Below are 22992 nucleotides of genomic sequence, written 5' to 3' on the forward strand. Positions count from 1 at the left end.
ATATGAATGAATTTTTTGAAAATGGTGTAGTATTTTAGTTAAATTTTATTATTTTTTACTCTTTTAATATTTTAAATATTGAAACATTGTTTTTTATATTATTACATTGACGAGGCCTCTTGTACTCTTGTACCTTCAGGCAAATAAAGAATATGAATATGAACATATTCCCGAACGGAAATGAGATATTTATCATACCGTGGAATCAACTTTTGTACCCCTGTGTCGTAGAAGTCTGCCGATTGGGATCGGAACCAGTGTGTGACAGCGTCTGCACCTCTCTGCCGATCCCATGGTACGATCAATATCTCAATTCCAATGGAGAACATATTGCACAATAGCTCAACAATTGTTGTATATGGTCCAATAAATTTTTTCAATAAAACTGTGTTTTCTTTCTGTAAGCGACCCTAGGAAAACTTATTTTTTACGGTCCTCATAATTGCGCTCGAGTGGCCAAAATTTGTACAAACACTTTTGACATTATTAATATGGTGGAAGAAAAATAATAACTTTTTATCTGACCCCATGGGTATGTTTCCTTGTAAGCCAACAGGCGAAGATATCCACTGAAAGTTTTCTTTTACAGACTTTCAAGTGCTTTATCAATTTTCTTATTCATTTTCATTTTTGTATTTTATTTAAGGGTAATTATTGTATTGTTGCCTTTCAGTCTACTGAAATGAAGGCACTGTTTAACTTGTTTGCTGAGTATGAGTTGCTTCGAAGAAAAATCATGGCTCCTGTTTCTGTATCAAAGATAATTTTATTGTTTACAAATATGTGACGGGAGAAATGAGTTGGATAAACTACAGCTTCTCTTTTACTCGGATGTGATCTGTCCAACAGGGAGTAATTTTAATTCGTTGTAAAATTAGTCTTTACTACGTGTAATTCTTCCAGTTGTTCCAAATTTGTATTGAACATTTTGCAAAACAGCACATATTAACTTCTTAAGTCATAATGACGGCCTAGTTCAAAAGGGAGACAACTCAAAATGCATTTTAAAGTTCCACGTTGCTGTCAAAAATCCAAAGATCACTGAAATTACTCAAAATTATGTAAATGATATTTCTTAGATGCCTCACAACTTTGCATTTCGAGTTGTTTACCTTTCCAACTGGCCCATTGTTAAATGTATGAATTAAATTATCATCAATTAAAACCATAATCATTTGTCATATAAAAAGTAGCCACACAACTGGTAACGTTATATAATACAGTACAGAAATGTATGATTTATTATCTAAACGTGAGAAATGAAGGAATTCAAAGGAACAAAAAGAATGAGAAAGAAATAAAAGAATACGAGAGAAACAAAAGATAGTGAGGGAAACAAAAAAGAAAGCGAGAGAAACAAAAGGAAGCGAGAGAAACAAAAGGAAGCGAGAGAAACAAAAGGAAGCGAGAGAAACAAAAGAAGCGAGACAAACAAACGGAATCGAGAAACAAAATAAAGCGAGAGAAACAAACGGAATCGAGAAACAAAATAAGGCGACAGAAACAAAAGAAAGCGAGAGAAACAAAAAGAATGCGAGGGAAACGTAAGAAGCGAGAAAAATAAAAGAAGCGAGAGAAGCAAAAGGAATCGAGAGAAACGAAACAAAGCAAGAGACAAAACGAGAGATACAAAACAAAGCGAGAGAAACAAAAGAAAAGCGAGAGATACAAAACAAAAGCGAGAGATACAAAACAAAAGCGAGAGATACAAAACAAAAGCGAGAGATACAAAACAAAGCGAGAGAAACAAAACAAAGCGAGAGAAACAAAACAAAGCGAAACAAAACAAAGTGAGAGAAACAAAACAAAGCGAGAGAAACAAAAGAAAGTAAGAGAAACAAAAGAATGAGAGAGAAAAGAGGGAGGAGGTGGAGAAAAAACGGAAGAAATAAAAGAAAGCGAGAGAAACAAAACAAAAGCGAGAGATACAAAACAAAGCGAGAGAAACAAAACAAAAGCGAGAGAAACAAAACAAAGCGAGAGATACAAAACAAAGCGAGAGATACAAAACAAAGCAAGAGATACAAAACAAAGCGAGAGATACAAAACAAAGCGAGAGAAACAAAACAAAAGCGAGAGAAACAAAACAAAGCGAGAGATACAAAACAAAGCAAGAGATACAAAACAAAGCGAGAGATACAAAACAAAGCGAGAGAAAAAAAAGAAAGTAAGAGAAACAAAAGAATGCGAGAGAAAAGAGGGAGGAAGTGGAGAAAAAACGGAAGAAATAAAAGAAAGCGAGAGAAACAAAACAAAAGCGAGAGATACAAAACAAAGCGAGAGAAACAAAACAAAAGCGAGAGAAACAAAACAAAGCGAGAGATACAAAACAAAGCAAGAGATACAAAACAAAGCGAGAGAAACAAAACAAAAGCGAGAGAAACAAAACAAAGCGAGAGATACAAAACAAAGCGAGAGATACAAAACAAAGCGACAGAAACAAAACAAAAGCGAGAGAAACAAAACAAAAGCGAGAGATACAAAACAAAGCGAGAGAAACAAAACAAAAGCGAGAGAAACAAAACAAAGGGAGATACAAAACAAAGCAAGAGATACAAAACAAAGCGAGAGATACAAAAACAAAGCGAGAGATACAAAACAAAGCGAGAGAAACAAAACAAAGTGAGGGATACAAAACAAAGCGAGAGAAACAAAAGAAAGTAAGAGAAACAAAAGAATGCGAGAGAAAAGAGGGAAGAGGTGGAGAAAAAACGGAAGAAACAAAACAAAGCGAGAGAAACAAAACAAACCGAGAGATACAAAACAAAGTGAGGGATACAAAACAAAGCGAGAGAAACAAAACAAAGCGAGAGATACAAAACAAACCGAGAGATACAAAACAAAGTGAGGGATACAAAACAAAGCGAGAGAAACAAAACAAAGCGAGAGATACAAAACAAAGCGAGAGATACAAAACAAAATGAGGGATACAAAACAAAGCGAGAGAAACAAAACAAAGCGAGAGATACAAAACAAAGTAAGGGATACTAAACAAAGCGAGAGAAACAAAACAAAGCGAGAGATATAAAACAAACCGAGAGATACAAAACAAAGTGAGGGATACAAAACAAAGCGAGAGAAACAAAATAAAGCGAGAGAAACAAAACAAACCGAGAAATACAAAACAAAGCGAGAGAAACAAAACAAAGCGAGGGATACAAAACAAAGCGAGAGATACAAAACATAGTGAGGGATACAAAACAAAGCCGGAGAAACAAAACAAAGCGAGAGATACGAAACAAACCGAGACATACAAAACAAAGCGAGAGATACAAAACAAAGTGAGGGATACAAAACAAAGCGAGAGAAACAAAACAAAGCGAGAGATACAAAACAAAGTGAGGGATACAAAACAAAGCGAGAGAAACAAAACAAAGCGAGAGAAACAAAACAAAGCGAGAGATACAAAACAAAGTGAGGGATACAAAACAAAGCGAGAGAAACAAAACAAAGCGAGAGATACAAAACAAAGTGAGGGATACAAAACAAAGCGAGAGAAACAAAACAAAGCGAGAGAAACAAAACAAAGCGAGAGATACAAAACAAAGCGAGAGAAACAAAACAAAGCGAGAGAAACAAAACAAAGCGAGAGATACAAAACAAAGCGAGAGAAACAAAAGAAATTAAGATAAACAAAAGAAAGTAAGAGAAACAGAAGAATGCGAGAGAAAAGTGGGAACAGGTGGAGAAAAAACGGGAGAAACAAAAGAAAGCGAGAGAAACCAAGGAAGCGAGAGACACAAAATAAGCAACAGAATTAGATTGAAAAAAATACAAAGAAAACGAGAAAAGATAAACGAGAAAAGAAGAAAGTTAGGTAAGAAAAAAAGAAAGTGAAATTAAGAAAAATGCCAGAAAATGAAAAAAAGAAGAAACGAAAGTTGTGAATGATAGAATAAATTAAGAATGCAGCTAAAAATATTGAGAAAAAAGAAGAAAAATAAAGAACGACCGATAAAAACGGAACAATTGAAAGATAGAAAAAAGGGAAGAAAACAATAAAATTATAGACCACGTGCCGGCCCACGTCATCTCGCAGAGTTCCGCCACGTGGCTTCAGATCGTGAAGCCGAAATTTCCATAATGGACGGAAACGACCAAACCCTAACAAACGAAAAATGCTTCAAAAGAAGAATCAGCAAACACAGCAATGATGTAACAATAGAGATAACACAGTATATAATTCTGGTCTTCTGAGTCTCTCTAAGGTGTATCAAAACAAACACAGCTAGCTCGCGGTCACGAGGTCAAACCCCGGCCCGCTGACCCCCCGTCTGGCCGTCGGCTAGAGCCAGTTTCCAGGCAGCATCTGCAGCAGGTCGATGCACTTCGAATGGTGTGACAAGATGTGTGTTACATGGGCACGGCGATACAACGACCTGTATATTAAGGCATCAAGCTCTTTCTTTTGCGTTGCCTTGGTTACTGTAATCGACTACGATAAGCTTCAACTTTCACTGTAAAGAGAGATTAAATCTTTCAAACCGGGAAGATTTTAATGCACGTTCTCCACTTTTAAAGCATCAGGCGAGCAAATAATTTAAGCGTGAACTGAGGCCTATTGTCTTAGTTACTGTAATTCCACCATTTAACTCCATATGTGGATGAAATTATTGGGGACCATCAGTGCGGTTTTAGGCGTAATAGATCGACTATTGATCAGATTTTTTGTATTCGACAGATATTGGAGAAAAAATTGGAGTATAAGGGTACAGTACATCAGTTATTCATAGATTTCAAAAAGGCGTATGATTCGGTTAAGAGAGAAGTTTTATATGATATTCTTATTGAATTTGGTATTCCCAACAAACTAGTTCGATTAATTAAAATGTGTCTTAGCGAAACTTACAGCAGAGTCCGTATAGGCCAGTTTCTATCTGATGTTTTTCCAATTCACTGTGGGCTAAAGCAAGGAGATGCATTGTCACCTTTACTTTTTAGCTTTGCTCTAGAATATGCCATTAGGAAAGTTCAGGATAACACAGAGGGTTTGGAATTGAACGGGTTACATCAGCTTCTTGTCTATGCGGATGACGTGAATATGTTAGGAGAAAATCCACAAACGATTAGGGAAAACACGAAAATTCTACTTGAAGCAAGTAAAGCGTTAGGGTTGGAAGTAAATCCCGAAAAGACTAAGTATATGATTATGTCTCGTGACGAGAATATTGTACGAAATGGAAATATAAAAATTGGAGATTTATCTTTCGAAGAGGTGGAAAAATTCAAATATCTTGGAGCAACAGTAACAAACATAAATGACACTCAGGAGGAAATTAAACGCAGAATAAATATGGGAAATGCCTGTTATTATTCGGTTGAGAAGCTTTTGTCATCTAGTCTGCTGTCAAAAAATTTGAAAGTTAGAATTTATAACACAGTTATATTACCGGTTGTTCTATATGGTTGTGAAGCTTGGACTCTCACTTTGAGAGAGGAACAGAGATTAAGGGTGTTTGAGAATAAGGTTCTTAGGAAAATATTTGGGGCTAAGCGGGATGAAGTTACAGGAGAATGGAGAAAGTTACACAACACAGAACTGCACGCATTGTATTCTTCACTTGACATAATTAGGAACATTAAATCCAGACGTTTGAGATGGGCAGGACATGTAGCACGTATGGGCGAATCCAGAAATGCATATAGAGTGTTAGTTGGGAGGCCGGAGGGAAAAAGACCTTTGGGGAGGCCGAGACGTAGATGGAAGATAATATTAAAATGGATTTGAGGGAGGTGGGATATGATGGTAGAGACTGGATTAATCTTGCTCAGGATAGGGATCAATGGCGGGCTTATGTGAGGGCGGCAATGAACCTCCGGGTTCCTTAAAAGCCAATAAGTAAGTAATTTTACCATTACGACAATTAGGCCCATACGTAATAGGTGAAGTTAAGCGCTTTCGCGCTACTTTTGATGTGAAACGTCTGATGATCGGGATACGTGAAAGAAAAACTGTAACGATTTGACATGAAATGTTTACTCTGATATCACCTTTTTTGAGAATATGTTCTACGTATGAGTTATTTAGGATTTGGACTTTGGATTTTGGTTATTTTATAACCAATTTAAAGTCCTAGACCGTGGCGGAATGGTTAGACTCTATGTCTTCCACCGTGGCGACCTGGGTTCGACCCCCGTCTGAATCACGAAGGAATTTGTGATGAACAAAACGGGCGTGAGGGGTTTTTCTCGGAGTGCTCCCGTTTCCCCTAACCATCATTCCGTCATACTCTACAATCACCCTCATTCTAAAAGGTCCTGAGCCTGGTCTCCGGAACAGATTTTAAAAATGGCTGAAAAGTTGTACACATTATGTTTAATCAAGAATATGAATTAATAACCAATTTAAAAACGACTTATTAAATATATTTGGAATAATTGACCAAAGACAAATATTAGATAGGCCTATACTATAGCACTTATATCACCGTCAAGTATATACAGCCACGAAGCTCAATACGTAGGGAATGCATCCATATATAGTTGCTAACCACTAGGATCGCTACTATCGCCTCATCACAGACAATGCGAAATAGTACTGGCACAGTCTATTGTTCCTAGTACCCTCAACAACTCAAGCTTCGTGACTGCATATACTAGACTATGCTTATACTATACTACGTTTAAGAAATTCCCACAATCAGTAAAAAAAAAAAAAAAAAATCCCTTTCAGAGAACCCGGAGGTTCATTGCCGCCCTCACAAAAGCCCGCCATCGGTCCCTATCCTCAGCAAGACTGATCCAGTCCCTAGCATCATAACCCAACTCCCTCAAATCCATTTTAATATTATCCTCCCATCTACGTCTCGGCCTCCCTAAAGGTCTTTTTCCCTCCGGTCTCCCAACTAACACTCTATATGCATTTCTGGATTCGCCCATATGTGCTACACGTCCTGCCCATCTCAAACGTCTGGATTTAATGTTTCTAATTATGTCAGGTGAAGAATACAATGCGTGCAGTTCTGTGTTGTGTAACTTTCTCCATTCTCCTGTAACTTCATCCCTCTTAGTCCCAAACATTTTCCTAAGCATCTTATTCTCGAACATCCTTAACATCTGTTCCTCTCTCAAAGTGAGAGTCCAAGTTTCATAACCATGCAGAACAACCGGTAATATAACTGTTTTATAAATTGTAACTTTCTCAACCGAATAATAACAGGCATTTCCCATAATTATTCAGCGCTTAATTTCCTCGCAAGTGTCATTTATATTTGTTACTGTTGCTCGAAAGTACTTGAATCTTTCCACCTTTTCAAATGATAAATTTCCGATTTTTGTATTTTCATTTCGTACTATGTTCTGGTCACGAGACATAACCATATACTTCGTCTTTTCGGGATTTACTTCCACATCTATCTCCATACTTGCTTCAAGTAAAATTCCTATGTTTTCCCTAATAGTTTTTCGATTTTCTCCTAACATATTCACGTCATCTACATAAACTATTATTATTATTATTATTATCATCGTTATTATTATAATTATTATTATCGTTAATATTATTATTGTCATCGTTATTATTATTATTATCATCGTTATTATTATTACTATTTTTATTATTATTATTATTATTTTTATTATTAGGAACATTAAATCCAGACGTTTGAGATGGGCAGGACATGTAGCACGTATGTGCGAATCCAGAAATGCATATAGAGTGTTAGTTGGGAGGCCAGAGGGGAAAAGACCTTTGGGGAGGCCGAGACGTAGATGGGAAGATAATATTAAAATGGATTTGAGGGAGGTGGGATATGATGATAGAGACTGGATTAATCTTGCTCAGGATAGGGACCAATGGCGGGCTTATGTGAGGGCGGCAATGAACCTCCGGGTTCCTTAAAAGCCAGCAAGTAAGTATTATTATTATCATCATCGTTATTATTATTATCATTATCATCGTTATTATTATTATTATTATTATCATCATCATCGTTACTATCATTATCATCGTTATTAGTATTATTATTATCATCGTTATTATTATAATTATTATTATTATCGCTATTATTATCATCGTTATTATTATTATTATTATCATCATTATTGTTATAATTATTACTATTATCGTTATTATTATCATCATCGTTATTATTAGTATTATTATTACTATTATTATTATTATTATTATTAGGAACATTAAATCCAGACGTTTGAGATGGGCAGGACATGTAGCACGTATGGGCGAATCCAGAAATGCATATAGAGTGTTAGTTGGGAGGCCGGAGGGAAAAAGGCTTTTAGGGAGGCCGGGACGTAGATGGGAAGATAATATTAAAATGGATTTGAGGGAGGTGGGATATGATGATAGAGACTAGATTGATCTTGCTTAGGATAGGGACCTATGGCGGGCTTATGTGAGGATGGCAATGAACCTCCGGGTTCCTTAAAAGCCAGTAAGTAAGTATTATTATAAATTAATTTTGTCCTATTTCAAACACTTATTATGAATATTATGTACTGTATTTACATTGTAAAAGGCAAAGGTATCCCCGTAACATGCCGTGAAGGCACTTGGGGGGCATGGAGGTAGAGCCCCATGCTTTCCATGACCTCGGCACTAGAATGAGGTGGTGTGGTCGGCACCACGCTCTGGCCGCCTTTTACCCCCGGGAAAGACCCGGTACTCAATTTTATAGAAGGCTGAGTGAACGTTGGGGCCGTTCTGAAAGTTTGGCAACGAGAAAAAAATCCTGTCACCACCTGGGATCGAACCCCGGACCTTCCAGTCCGTAGCCAGCTGCTCTACCAACTGAGCTACCCAGCTCAGTTTACATTGTGTTTAACAAAATACCAGTAGTTATTGTCCGTTATCGCAAGGACATACCGAATGTTAAGAAGTATGTTAAATCTTTTTTTTTATATAAATTCAAATGAACGATGTTTCAGATATCGCCTTCACATAGGACTGTCCTAAGCACAATGCAGCGCGTTTGAAAGAAAGATTTCTCTCCTACTATTCGGGCGTAGGAGCTTACACACAGAAGAAACTCCTTGCAGCACCTGAAGACTGGAATGCGTAGATGATTTCATGCACTAAGCACAGCCGGAACATTTTCCGGATCAAAGGTAGCGAGCGGCTGGGAGTGTGAGGCCCAACAATCATCTCTTTGTGTCATCGAGGTTCGAGAACCTCTTCTTACAAAGTGACTTCATCTTCACTTTCGCCGACATGAGTGGGATGCTCATTTGTTTTTGTAACAAAGACGCTGAAGACTGGATCCAGGCAGTACATCGCTGCTAAACGATTAGAAGAATATCTTTGGGTAGGTAGGGAGGTGTGGCAGGTCTTTATTCAACGAAACTATAGTGGGATTCACGTAACATTAATTCCTAAAAGCTAATATTGCTGTCTTTTCAATGTTACCAACTGTTATATTAAAACAATTGAGCCAGGGAAATACTCCCAATAAACCAAATTTTACAGGAGAGAGAAAAAACGTATCATCTGTCTTACTAACTTTAAATATTGTACAGCACATCAGTTTATTTTTACTTCAATTTTTATTGTACCTTAGTTTTTAAATGTACTTCACTACCAACCCTTCTACTAATGAAGTTCCAACTGTCCTCCACACAGAACCAAGGCCGCATATACAGGGTGCGTCAGAAAGAACGGATGGATTTCACATGGCAAGAAAATTGTAAAGATTCATCAAATCAAAAATTTATTGTTATCAACATATTCACCAATACATGCAGTTTATTTATGTAAAACAACATTATCCATATGATGTCCTTGGCTTTCAATACAGGCATCGAGGCGTTTTCTGATGTTCGCCATCACTTTCACAGTCATAGCTGGTGCAATTGCCACGATTTCTTCACGAATCGCTGTCTTCAGATCGTCCAGTGTATGTGATCGATGTTTACAAACTTACGCCTTCAAATGGTCCCAAAGAAAGAAGTCGCAGGGCGCGAGATCTTACCGTAGCCTCGGACAATCTCAGTGCAATAGAATTTCGTCCAGGTGATTTCTTCTTTAATGTTGAACCTGTGATACGAAATGAAGCCTCCCACCGCAAAATTGTATTCCGAGTTGGAATCCTAGCGTAACATCCGATGTCGAAATGAGTCCTGAGTGGCGATCACAGACTCTTCATTTTTCAAAAATGTCTCTACGTTGTACACCAGACCAACACCATGTTCTCAACTGAAACTGCATTCTCTGGCTGACCCAACAGTCGTGGTCCCCCTCACTATATCTCTCTCCTCGTTGCGTATCGATAGTTTGAAATCCATCCGTTCTTTCTGACGCACCCTTTAGTAAACAGTACTGAGTTAGTGAGTATAGTATGTTCCAGAAATATGTTCGCGTTTTCCAGTGACAAAAGAGTTTTCAATATTGAATCATATTTTCGCACAGGTACGTGGCAGCCCGGTTTCCCCCCACACGCTTCTGCTCGCCCCTCTGTAAAGGCTAGTGGCTGGGCTGTCTTAGCTCTTTTCTGAGAACATTAATTTCTGTTAGGAATTGGACGTTTACGTAATATTATACAACTATTTAAAATAATTTAAATAAAAAGGCCTCGTTAAGTAATTAACTGTCACGTGATTTCCTCCCTTTCTATGATCCTGCGACAAAACCACTTGGACGGACAGTAGATAGCATGTCTGAGTAATTTTATCTTTTCGGATCGGGCAGAAGTGAAGACTGAATTTACAGTACGTAAGGTGCTCTTTTATAGAGTAGGTACAGAATTATTTCAACATGAGTTACTAGTACGAAGGACGAAACTGATAATTGGAATTAGGTACAATAGTCTATAGTGCGATAATATGCACATTAGAACTGAAGCCTGTATCGAAATGAAGGCCACTATTTTCAAAAATGTGTTTAAATATGCATGTTATGATTGTTTTTCAGTTTAACTTCATTCTCTATATTGTACGCTAATGTGCTGTAGACAGTATAATATACACTGCATAATGAATACGTCCGAATGAATAGCTCAGTTCGTGAGTAAAACACTTATTGTTAATACAGTACTATATTTTGATTAAACGAAAACCTAATGAAAATTATCAAACTCAAAATCGCGATATTTCCTAGTTTACGTAAATGGATGAACTACTTTTCTTCCCTCCTATACCTAGTAAAGTGATTTGTTTGTATTTTACGCAGTATCATCGAACTCCATGCATATAGAGTGTTAGTTGGGAGGCCGGAGGGAAAAAGACCTTTGGGGCGGCCGAGACGTAAGTGGGAAGATAATATTAAAATGGATTTGAGGGAGGTGGGATATGGTGGTAGAGACTGGATTAATCTTGCTCAGGATTATGTGAGGCTTATGTGAGGGCGGGCTTATGTGAGGGCGGCAATGAACCTCCGGGTTCCTTAAAAGCCAGTAAGTAAGTATCATCGAACTCCAGTCGTGGAAGGGGGTAGCAAACGATGTTTCCGGTTCTCAACCGTTAATACAAAGGTATAGCCAGGTTAATATTAGAAATGTTAGTAAAAATAAAATAATGTCCATGTATATCAACAATATGCGTAAGTACTAAAAATTAGTTATATCGTGCAAAAATAAATAAAGAGGAAGGAGAAAAGACGAAAATAATAAAGACAAAAATAATTAAGTGATAAAGAAGAAAACAAAGAGAGAATGACGACGAAGAATGGAAGAAACGGGGATAAAGAGTTTTTAAAAAGTCGAAAAGTTATACACAAAAACGAAATTAAAATAAAAGGGACAAAACAAAAAATAGTTACAAAATAAAAAGAGAAAAGAAAAAGAAGGGGAGGAGAAAAAATATAATAAAGACAGGAAGGAATTTAGAGTTACAAAAAGAGAGAGAATAAAAGAAATGAAAGAAGGTAAAAATCCTTTTTTCCCCATTTTAGGCCACGTGGCCTGCTACGGTCTCAAAAAGTTGCTTATTCTGTCGTTCGAAGAGAGAAAATGGAATACACAAGAGCGAATAAAACGAAGGAAATAAAATAGACGAAAAGAGGTAAACAGGAAATTAAAAAAACAGAGAAAAAAGAACTGAAGGAAAAACGAATGAAACAAGAAGGACAAAGTTTCGCACGAACAAACGGTGGTGGGGGGAGGGAGCATTAAGGAAAAACAAGGAAGCTGAGTTTGAGAGTTTGGTTTGGACTGAGGGAGCAGAGCATTGTATGTTCAGCAGATTTCTACCACAACATCAAGGCTTAAGCTTCTGATATGTCAATTTTTATTAATGTAGCAAATTTGCTACAAAGGATTATTGCAGAGAAGGACGTCCAATAATAGTATCAACGTGACAAATTAATTAATTGCATAAATAACAAGAATCAATTATTGGGAAGAAATATCTGTAATAACGAACTAAGAATGACGAAAGGACGTAAAACTTGAAGAAGCTGCAAGAGGAATGAGAATGGCAACGAACGGGGGACGGCCGCCCGGCGTGGCGGCAATCCGCACACGTGATTGCAGGACAGTCTGGCAGGTGGGGCTGCCTCATGACTCACGGGAGGCAGATACTGCCCGGCCAGCAAACATCGTCCACGTTTCAATCACGAATCATGTCGCATGAAGGTCTCCTTCAGCTTCATCGAGTAGTCTTCTTTCCCGTTTTATCGTCCTCGGTAGTGTAGTGGTTACAAACCCTGCCACGGCCATCATAAAATCCTTAGCATGTATTTCTCCCGGAGATGAAACTGGGAGGCACATGTGATAGAATAACGGAACATGAAAGAACCTTGTACTTGATAGAGCACTCTACGAAAATTTTGTCGGCTCATAATTTCTCACCCACGCCGAATTTCGTCGCTTGATAAAGTCTGCAACTATATGCATCGTTAAACAAAATACCACTACCAACATCATTACTGGACAGTGGATGCGGGATGACTTATCTTTGAATAATAATAATAATAATAATAACAATAATAATAATAATGATTTATTTAACCTGGCAGAGTTAAGGCCATACGGCCTTCCCTAACACTCAACCAGGAGTGAAAACTGCGTTACAAAAAACACTACAAATTTACAAAGTACACTACAATTTTACACACAAAACTGCATAAGATAATAATAATAATAATAATAATAATAATAATAATAATAATAATAATAAAATGTAAACAACAAATAAGAAATCAGACGTAATATATAACATACAGAAAGAAAGAAAAAAGCATAATAAAATGTGAACAGCAGGTCAAAATAAATGAGGCATACAAAGTATAAAAAATAAGACAATTATTGATGATGATGATGATGATGATGATGATGATAATAATAATAATAATAATAATAATAATAATGATAAAAAATAAGAATAGTAATAATAATAATAATAATAATAATAATAATAATAATAATACTTACTTACAAATGGCTTTTAAGGAACCCGAAGGTTCATTGCCGCCCTCACATAAGCCCGACAGCGGTCCCTATCCTGTGTAAGATTAATCCAGTCTCTATCATCATACCCCACCTCCCTCAAATCCATTTTAATATTATCCTCCCATCTACGTCTCGGCCTCCCTAAAGGTCTTTTTCCCTCCGGTCTCCTAACTAACACTCTATATGCATTTCTGGATTCGCCCATACGTGCTACATGCCCTGCCCATCTCAAACGTCTGGATTTAATGTTCCTAATTATGTCAGGTGAAGAATACAATGCGTGCAGTTCTGTGTTGTGTAACTTTCTCCATTCTCCTGTAACTTCATCCCGCTTAGCCCCAAATATTTTCCTTAGCACCTTATTCTCAAACACCCTGAACCTATGTTCCTCTCTCAGAGTGAGAGTCCAAGTTTCACAACCATAGTAATAATAATAATAATAATAATAATAATAATAATAATAATAATAATAATGATAATAGTAATAAAGTAGTGCATTAGAAAGCATAAAATGAATACAATATTTCTAAGTACACACAGTAAGGAAAATTATGATTATATACAGCTCAACTTATCACATTAGAGATATACCATTATCGGAAAATATGAAAACAAAAATACAAAATAAGTTACATATCGCTAGAACATTAAAACAAAAAATGTGAATACGTGGAAACATGCAATACAACACTTGTCATAATAGCAAGTTAGTTTGGCAACTCGTCATAAGATAATTTTCTAACTTGGATTTGAAAGATTTCAATGTTCGGCAGCCCTTGACTTCAGGCGGCAGAGAGTTCCAGTGACGAGAGGTAGCAACAGTGAAAGATGAGGAATACAGAGATGATGTGTGAAGTGGAATTTCTAGCGTGTTATCGCGTTGTGATCGAGTATTAATATTATGATAGCGAGAGAGAGTATGAAAACGAGCGAATAAATAATATGGGGATGAAGTGTGCATAATTGGATACAAGAGAGGAAGTGAGTGCTGATTTGTCCTCTCATGTAACCTAAGCCATTATAACTTCTCGAAAGAAGGTGAGATATGATCATAGTATCGAACATTACAAATGAAGCGGACGCACGCGTTATGAACACGCTGTAGTTTCAATAATCGAAGTGAGGTAGAATGAGTGTCTGTACCAGCGTCTGTTTTAATTGAGATGGCTAATGATACAATCTTTTTAGTGAATGGAGAATAGAGAATGCCTTCTTACATGTATATTTAATATGCGTATTCCAATTGAGATTAGATTCGAAATGCACTCCGAGATTTTTTACGGTAGGGTTAAACGGGATGATTGTTTTATTCAGTTTCACAGGTGGAATATTCAGGTCGTTGACTTCAGGAATTAATCTACGGTTCCCGGTCGGGGCAAGTTACCTGGTTGAGGTTTTTTCCGGGGTTTTCCCACAACCCAATACGAGCAAATGCTGGGTAACTTTCGGTGCTGGACCCCGGACTCATTTCACCGGCATTATCACCTTCATATCATTCAGACGCTAAATAACCTAGATGTTGATACAGCGTCGTAAAATAACCCAATAAAAAAAAATAAAATCTACGGTTCGCGAACAGAATAGCCTGTGATTTACATGCGTTTAGGTTAAGCCCAAATTGTTGAGACCAGGAAGATATGGAATGAAGATCTTCAATAAGACTAATAATGCTATCATTTAGTGCATCAGGACGGGCTGAAATATAATGTAAGTGCACATTTACTATATGTTACATTTTTTTTTCATTCAGACCATTGGTTCAACAGGTTTTAAACCTAAACAGACGACGTCAACATGCTACTGTATCTCCGTACAGTCAGAAGGAAAAGAAAAATAACGTATTGTAGTACATACCTTGCAAGGTTCAGTCCTCGTCATCATTGATGCAATTACCAGCGTTGCAGTAAACGACGATATATTCTCATAAGTTGTCGAAGCTGAATCGTCTTCGCCTATCGCTTAAACAGTTTTTGTATCGAGAGAATTTCTGAAGAAAACCTCTAAAATGGGGATCATTTAATTTCTTTAGAGGAATATTTGTACTGAGCATCATGTTGCACGTGTCGTTAGACCCGCACAACTAAATGATGATGATGATGATGATGATGATGGTTCTTCAGATTTCATTTCAACGCATTTCCTGTGCGATGTACTGTTGCAATGTTTCTCTATAGCCTGAATTGTTCTGGTTTTTATTTCAATTTTACATACATTACACACGATATTGTCTTCGTTAATACATAAAATGTCACTCTCATACTTCTTAATTGAGCGAATTTAACGTTTTGCCATTATGAATGGATCAGCACGACATATTCAACGCGTACTAAATACTTGAGCAGGATAACACAACTGCACACATTGCGTTGCAATATTACTATGAACAGATCGGGGTTCCTTCGTTATCCTACGCTGCTGTACTCGCCAGGTACACAAAAGACGGACGGCGTGGCTCGTGCCATATACTCTGATACGAAACAACTTCACTTTTCCTTAAGTCATCCCGCATCCACTGTCTAATCATTACCATTATTTTCCTCTGTAATCCTTAAAGCCCATTCAGAATGAAAATTAAATATAAACGTAACATAAACACAGAAGTTTGCGGTCAGGTTACCAGATGGAATCATTCACAATGATTCACATAAACAATGACATTAACATTGCCGTTAGACATTAACATGAAAGTTTGCGAACTCCAAACTTTCATGCTTATGCTTACGTGATTTGCAAACAGTACATAATCGTGGGGCGCTGAAGTATACGAAAGAATGAGGAAATGGCGTCGTTGTTATGTTTCCATGGTTACCAAGTATCTTTGCGATTATGTTTATATCCCAATCATGAATGATGTGATTTTACGGTAATCTTTGAATTCTTAAGTTACCGGTAACGCTTACGGTATGTTTAATTTTCATTGTGAATGGGACATAAGTATAAGGCATTAGAGAATAGTTTTAAGAACAATAAGAAACATGAAAACTTACTCTATAAAAACGTAATGCTGCTCATACTGTGATTTATAATAATAATAATAATAATAATAATAATAATAATAATAATAATAATAATAATAATATGAATAGGAAAAAACAATAGAAATGTTGTGTAACATTGCTGTAATACATTTTTTGCTAAGAACGAAAATGACGAATGACTATTCCTGAAAATGTTCTAAATTAACAAATGAAATAAATACAAACAAATGAAATAACACGTTGAAAGAATAAGAGACGATCGTACTCCGAAATTAAAGATCAGTTAAATAATTATAGAACCTTCTGCAAGGAGAAGTATTGAGTTCTGAGAATATGCGATTTCCGTGAGTTTTTAGTTGGTTATTTAACGACGTCGTATCAACTACTAGATTATTTAGAGTGGATGGGATTGGTGATTGCGAGATGGTATAGATTAGCTGACATTTTCTTCATGGTTAGGGAAAACTTTGAAAAAAAAAAACCCAACCAGGTAATTAGTCCAAACGGGAATCGAACCCACTTCTCCGGACTAGCAGGCAAGCGCGTCAGCCGACTGAGTCCATGATTATGGTGGTGATGGTTAAATTTAGTGACATTGATTCTGTATTTTTATATTATGCTAAACATTAACTACAATAAAATCCTGAATGAAACCTGATTCTTCTCAACACTTTCGAAATCGTGTAGCTGTCTAATCGAGTCATTCTGCCGAATATTACGTAATCATGGAAGCAGTCTGTAACAATGAAATCGATCCTGTTTTTCGAGACGAAGTCCCATTGACAGTGTCTGCGCCCAACTTGTAGCTTCGAACGACAGAAGCAAGAAATAACAGGTACAGTACCAGTTTTTGTGAACGCCAACCAAGCAGTAGCGGCTCATATTAAACGAGCCGAGTCACCTACAGAAAACGTCAGTGTACTTTTTTTCTTTTAACGATCCTGTATCAACTGCTAGGTTTTCTAGCGCCAGTAAACTGGTGATGGCAAGATGGTATTTTGACGACATAAAGCATTCTCCATCGATTATCTAAATCTAGTTGGGGAAAACCTATAGAAAAACCAAACCAGGTAACCAGCCCTAACGGAATTCAAACCTATGTACAGTAGTGGCTGATTTGAGAGCCTTGTTCACTCCAGAGCACTATAGACTGGTAACTAAGACTTTCGTGGTTCGAATCCTGCCTGGGAAGGAAACCTCTTTTATTCCCAATTCTTTTCGATTGCTGGTAAAATTCATGTTCTGGGAATAATAAGTTAATTAAGTAGTAAAATATAGCTGCAATCGAAAAGTATTGGAAATAAATTTGAATAAGGAACAAAAAAAAAAAGTTTCCTTCCCAGGTAGGATTCGAACCACGAAAGTCTTAGTTACCAGTCTATCGTGCTGTGGAGTGAACAAGGCTTTGAAATCAGCTACAATGGTCGGTCCGTTTTTTTTTTTTTTTTTTTTTTGCCACTACTTTACACCCAAGCTTAGCGTCGGATCAAGAGACTAGCTTCTTACCTCTGGATTACGCCAATGACACGTAAATTTACAGTTAGGAATCTTGAAAAGTTGGTGGAATAAGTGACTTGGGTTTTTCAAATGTCTCGTGTTTGCTTATACTGTATGTCTGGAAAGCCCGGTTCAGTGCTTGTTTAGTAAGTATCTTAATTGCCATTACACATATACAGTGCTTGGACATGGAATATAAATAAGATACAATAATAATAAAATTATACAGGAACATCATTTTATTTTTACTTCAATTTTTATTGTACCTGAGTTTTTGAATGTACTTCACTCCTACCCCTTCTACTAACAAAATTCAACCGTCCTGCACACAGATCCAAGACCGCATATAGTCATAGTAGCCTTACGGTCATAGTAAACAGTACGTTCCAAAAATATGTTCGCGTTTTCCAGTGACGAAAGAGCTTTCAATATTGAATCATTTTCGCACAGGTACTGTCGTCCATTTGCCTACGTCGTATCCCGGTTTCCCCCACCAGCTTTTATTCGCCAGCTAGTGGCTGGGCTGTCTTAGCTCTTTTCTGAGAACATTAATTTCTGTTAGGAATTGGACGTCTACGTAATATTATACAACTGTTTAAAATAGCTTAAATAAAAGGGCCTCGTCAAGTAATTAACTGTAACGTGATTTCCTCCCTTTCTACGACCCTACGACATAACCACTTGGACGGACAGCAGATAGTATGTCTGAGTAATTTTATCTTTTCGGATCGGGCAGAAGTGAAGATTGAATTTACAGTACGTAAGGTACTCTTTTATAGAGTAGGTACAGAATTATTTCAACATGAGTTACTAGTACGAAGGACAAAGCTGGTAATTGGGATTAGGTACAATAGTCTATAGTGCAATAATATGCACAAAAGAACTGAAGCCTGTATCGAAATGAACGGCCACCATTTTAAAAATGTGTTTAAATATCCATATTATGATTATTTTTTAATTTAACTTCATTCTCTATATTGTACGCTAATGTGCTGTAGACATTATAATATACACTGCATAATGAATACTTCCACATGGACAGCTCAGTTCGTGAGTAAAAACACTCATTGTTAATACTGTACTGTATTTTGATTAAACAAAAATCTAATGAAAATGATCAAACTCAAATGGATGAACTACTTTTCTTCCCTCCTATATCTAGTAAAGTGATTTGTTTGTATTCTACGCCAGTATCATCGAACTCCTGTCGTGGAAGGGGGTTGCAAACGACGTTGATCCAGATGTATAAGCAAGTTAATATTAAAAATGTTAGTAAAAATAAAATGATGTCCCGGTACAATAATATACTAATTGATAAATAGTAGTTACAACAAAACAATAGGATTACAGTCGGGTTTTTAGATATTTACGAGCAGTCTAGGAGTGAGATAAAAGTTTATAAATAATTATTAATTATATAATTATGTAGAAATACAGGATGGGTTAAAGGTCGCTTTCCCCAAACACTTCCTTACATTTAATTTACATTTGACTACACATATCTTTACAGATTTTATTCAAAATGGAGGCCCTGTTTCTCCATACACAATTTACAACGTTTAAACACTGATTTACACATGGGAGAACATAACTAATCAATAATTTTCATGAATTTCTTGTCTGGATATTGCAGAGTCTATGTTATTAGTAGTTATTGCATAGAGATGCAACCCAACACATTAAAACAAAACAACAATAATAACAAGACATGACATCGGAAAAACAGTTGACGCACGAACATGGTTGCCAACCCACAACTTATTACACCAGCTATTCGTTTATTTAAGTTATGACGTCTATATATGTGTACAAGTAATAATAATATATAATAATAATAACAATAATAATAATAATAATAATAATAATAATAATAATAATAATGACACTCGGGAGGAAATTAAACGCAGAATAAATATGGGAAATGCGTGTTATTATTCGGTTGAGAAGCTCTTATCATCCAGTCTGCTGTCAAAAAATCTGAAAGTTAGAATTTATAAAACAGTTATATTACCGGTTGTTCTGTATGGTTGTGAAACTTGGACTCTCACTCTGAGAGAGGAGCATAGGTTAAGGGTGTTTGAGAATAAGGTGCTTAGGAAAATATTTGGGGCTAAGCGGGATGAAGTTACAGGAGAATGGAGAAAGTTACACAACACAGAACTGCACGCATTGTATTCTTCACCTGACATAATTAGGAACTTAAAATCCAGACGTTTGAGATGGGCAGGGCATGTAGCACGTATGGGTGAATCCAGAAATGCATATAGAGTGTTAGTTGGGAGACCGGAGGGAAAAAGACCTTTAGGGAGGCCGAGACGTAGATGGGAGGATAATATTAAAGTGGATTTGAGGGAGGTGGGGTATGATGATAGAGACTGGATTAATCTTGCACAGATAGGGACCGATGGCGGGCTTATGTGAGGGCGGCAATGAACCTTCGGGTTCCTTAAAAACCATTTGTAAGTAAGTATAATAATAATAATAATAATAATAATAATAATAATAATAATAATAATAACTCCCTCCCATTGGAGCCCAGAAGGACTCAGTATACTCTCCTACATAAATTTTACAATATTAAATGTTTACATAAATTTTGTAGAAAGAAAATTAAAATAAACGTACATGAATTATGAAATGAAGGGAAAAAAAAATAAACAGAGTGAATATGATTACTCAGAATTTGGCAAGAGCGTTTCAAAACTGAAGTTATGATGTCAGCAGTAAGAGTCAGTGGTAGTTCAAAAGTCTTCCTGAAGCTTTCAAAGAACTTGGGAATCACACCACGAGCTCCAATAAGAAGACCAATCACCTCAATGTTTTCAAGCTGGTATTTTGCTTTGAAGTAATCAACTGTTGGCAGATAAATGTTGATCTTTTCTTGATTGACATCCTCCGGCTGGCTACTCCCCGTTTCAATCCTTATGGTAGGATCAATTATATAACTTTCCTTGGTAGTCTGGGAATAGCTATGATATCAATACGTCTAGAGGAGCCATTAGTAGCAAGGCAAAAAACTTCCTCTTCTACTATCCAAGACTTTTTTTCTTAAAGCAGTTGCAATTAAGGATCGAACATGATGGTGTCTGGCATTTCGGAGGAGTAAACCTCTGTTACATTGACCTTGGACGTGGGCAAGGGTTTCAGTCTCCGGGCAGCCATGTCTGCACCGGGATCCGTCCAAAGAGCGACCAGGTACTCCTCTAACGGCTGCTAACTTGGCATTCATTTTGAGGCAGGTTACCCATTCAGATGTAGATAGTCCAGACTTATTAAAAATCCAGGCGTTGGCTGGTGAAAATGAGTCCGGGGTCCAGCACCGAAAGTTACCCAGCATTTGCTCCTATTGGGTTGAGGGGAAAACCCCAGAAAAGACCTCAACTAGGTAACTTGCCCCGACCGGGATTCGAACCCGGGCCACCTGGTTTCGCAGCCAGACGCGCTGACCGTTACTCCACAGGTGTGGACTTTAGGTACTTGGCTGTACAATTCTACACCTCTGCCTCTTCCAGGCATTACTTTCCAACATTCGAATTCTGCATTTCTTAATATTCCTCTCTTAATTTCCTTGTCACAGATTTACGAAATTCAACTGGACAAGGGAGACTTAGAATTTGACAGGAAGAAAGCCTAAGAAAGAATAATGGGGAAATCGACTTTTGACCCATCTTGTATTAACGGAAGGAAAAAAAAAATTCTGCAAAATATGAAAAATATGGAGACTTCAAAGATTTTTAACAAGTTTTATACGAAAATTTTACTAATTTTTATGAAATATGAAAAATCATTTGATGTTAATTGCATTCCACGCATGTTCCATCGTGAAAATCATTGCTCGGGGGCCCGATAGCTGTAATGAAAACAGCTTCTCCCGGATGATTAATAAATGCGTTGTATAGGTCTAAAGACAGATTGTTAATTTAACATTAGTGTAATTCTAAAACTTATGTTTCATCACGGCTGATTGGATTTCAAACAACTTTATTTTGAACACAATTTCAGACATCCATGGCCTACTGTAATTAATAACGTCATCGTACTAACAGGAAGAGTGACCATATATCTAGAATGTTTCACGTTAAAAATATACTATAATTACAAACTTACGGAAAAATATGAATATCGGTCCGATTCGACTTTGTTTTGACCCTAGCGTTGCTAGAGAAATCCTCACGCCATATGGGAAATTCTAATCATTAGGTACTACAAAAAACACCAACGCAACGATGAGGAATGGGACAGTCCAAGTCCATGAGGAATGGGCGTAGCGAGCAAAAACTGCTGGAAACAGACCCTCGCTTCATATCCTGCGAGAGAAACAACTGTCGTGTCGTTTGTACTACAGTATACTGTATAACATATTATCTCCGGTTTCAAACCTGGATATTACTTGATTCCACGTCTTGATATCTTCGCGTGACTCCACATCCGGTATGTATGTGTCCGATCAAAATACAGGCTGTTTTGAGTTACGATTGTATTACACTCTGGTTTAATATTACATTTATATTAGACATTTAAAACAATAGAGACAATGAAATACAATAATTTACAATTATATAGACGCCAAAGCATCGTTCCGCCACAATGTCAGTAAGAGTCCAAAGATGTGTTCGTCCAGTGACGGGCAAAATTCAAGAACAAGTCCAAAGCTAATACACACCCTGTGAAATGGAGTCAAGAAAGAGTAATTAATTTTCCGTCATCCGCTCATCTCTACTTTCGTCCACCTGTATACAGCAATCTCTTGAAATGTTGCTCGGATTTTGTTTCTATGTGACAGGGATGTCAAAACGTCTGTATTACATGCTCATACTAGAAGCAATGCAAATCGAACAAGGTTCACTTTTCAGCAAGATAAAGTACAGTACAATCATCGTTCTTAAGGAAATGTTATACACGGCTTCTTGAGTGCACATAGTGAAGACATGGTATATGAGGCATTATCAGGGAATGATTCATACTTACTTACTTACTGGCTTTTAAGGAACCCAGAGGTTCATTGCCGCCCTCACATAAGCCCGCCATCGGTCCCTATCCTGAGCAAGATTAATCCAGTCTCTACCATCATATCCCACCTCCCTCAAATCCATTTTAATATTATCCATCCATCTACGTCTCGCCCTACCCATAGGTCTTTTTCCCTCAGGCCTCCCAACTAACACTCTATATGCATT

General features: G+C 37.0%; 2 protein-coding genes across 3 annotated transcripts in view; one reads left to right on the forward strand and one right to left on the reverse strand.

The window, feature by feature from the left end:
* otk (off-track) overlaps window positions 1–22992 on the reverse strand; it is a 316782-nt gene that overhangs the window by 288022 nt on the left and 5768 nt on the right. The window lies entirely within an intron of this gene.
* Window positions 529–3187, forward strand: LOC138711278 (uncharacterized). Its single transcript, XM_069842708.1, has 3 exons — window positions 529–532; window positions 2054–2167; window positions 3042–3187. Exons 1-3 carry the CDS (start codon window positions 529–531, stop codon window positions 3185–3187), a joined length of 264 nt encoding a protein of 87 aa, XP_069698809.1.

Source organism: Periplaneta americana, chromosome 12 (genome assembly GCF_040183065.1).
Source record: "Periplaneta americana isolate PAMFEO1 chromosome 12, P.americana_PAMFEO1_priV1, whole genome shotgun sequence".
Classification (NCBI taxonomy): Eukaryota; Metazoa; Arthropoda; class Insecta; order Blattodea; family Blattidae; genus Periplaneta; species Periplaneta americana.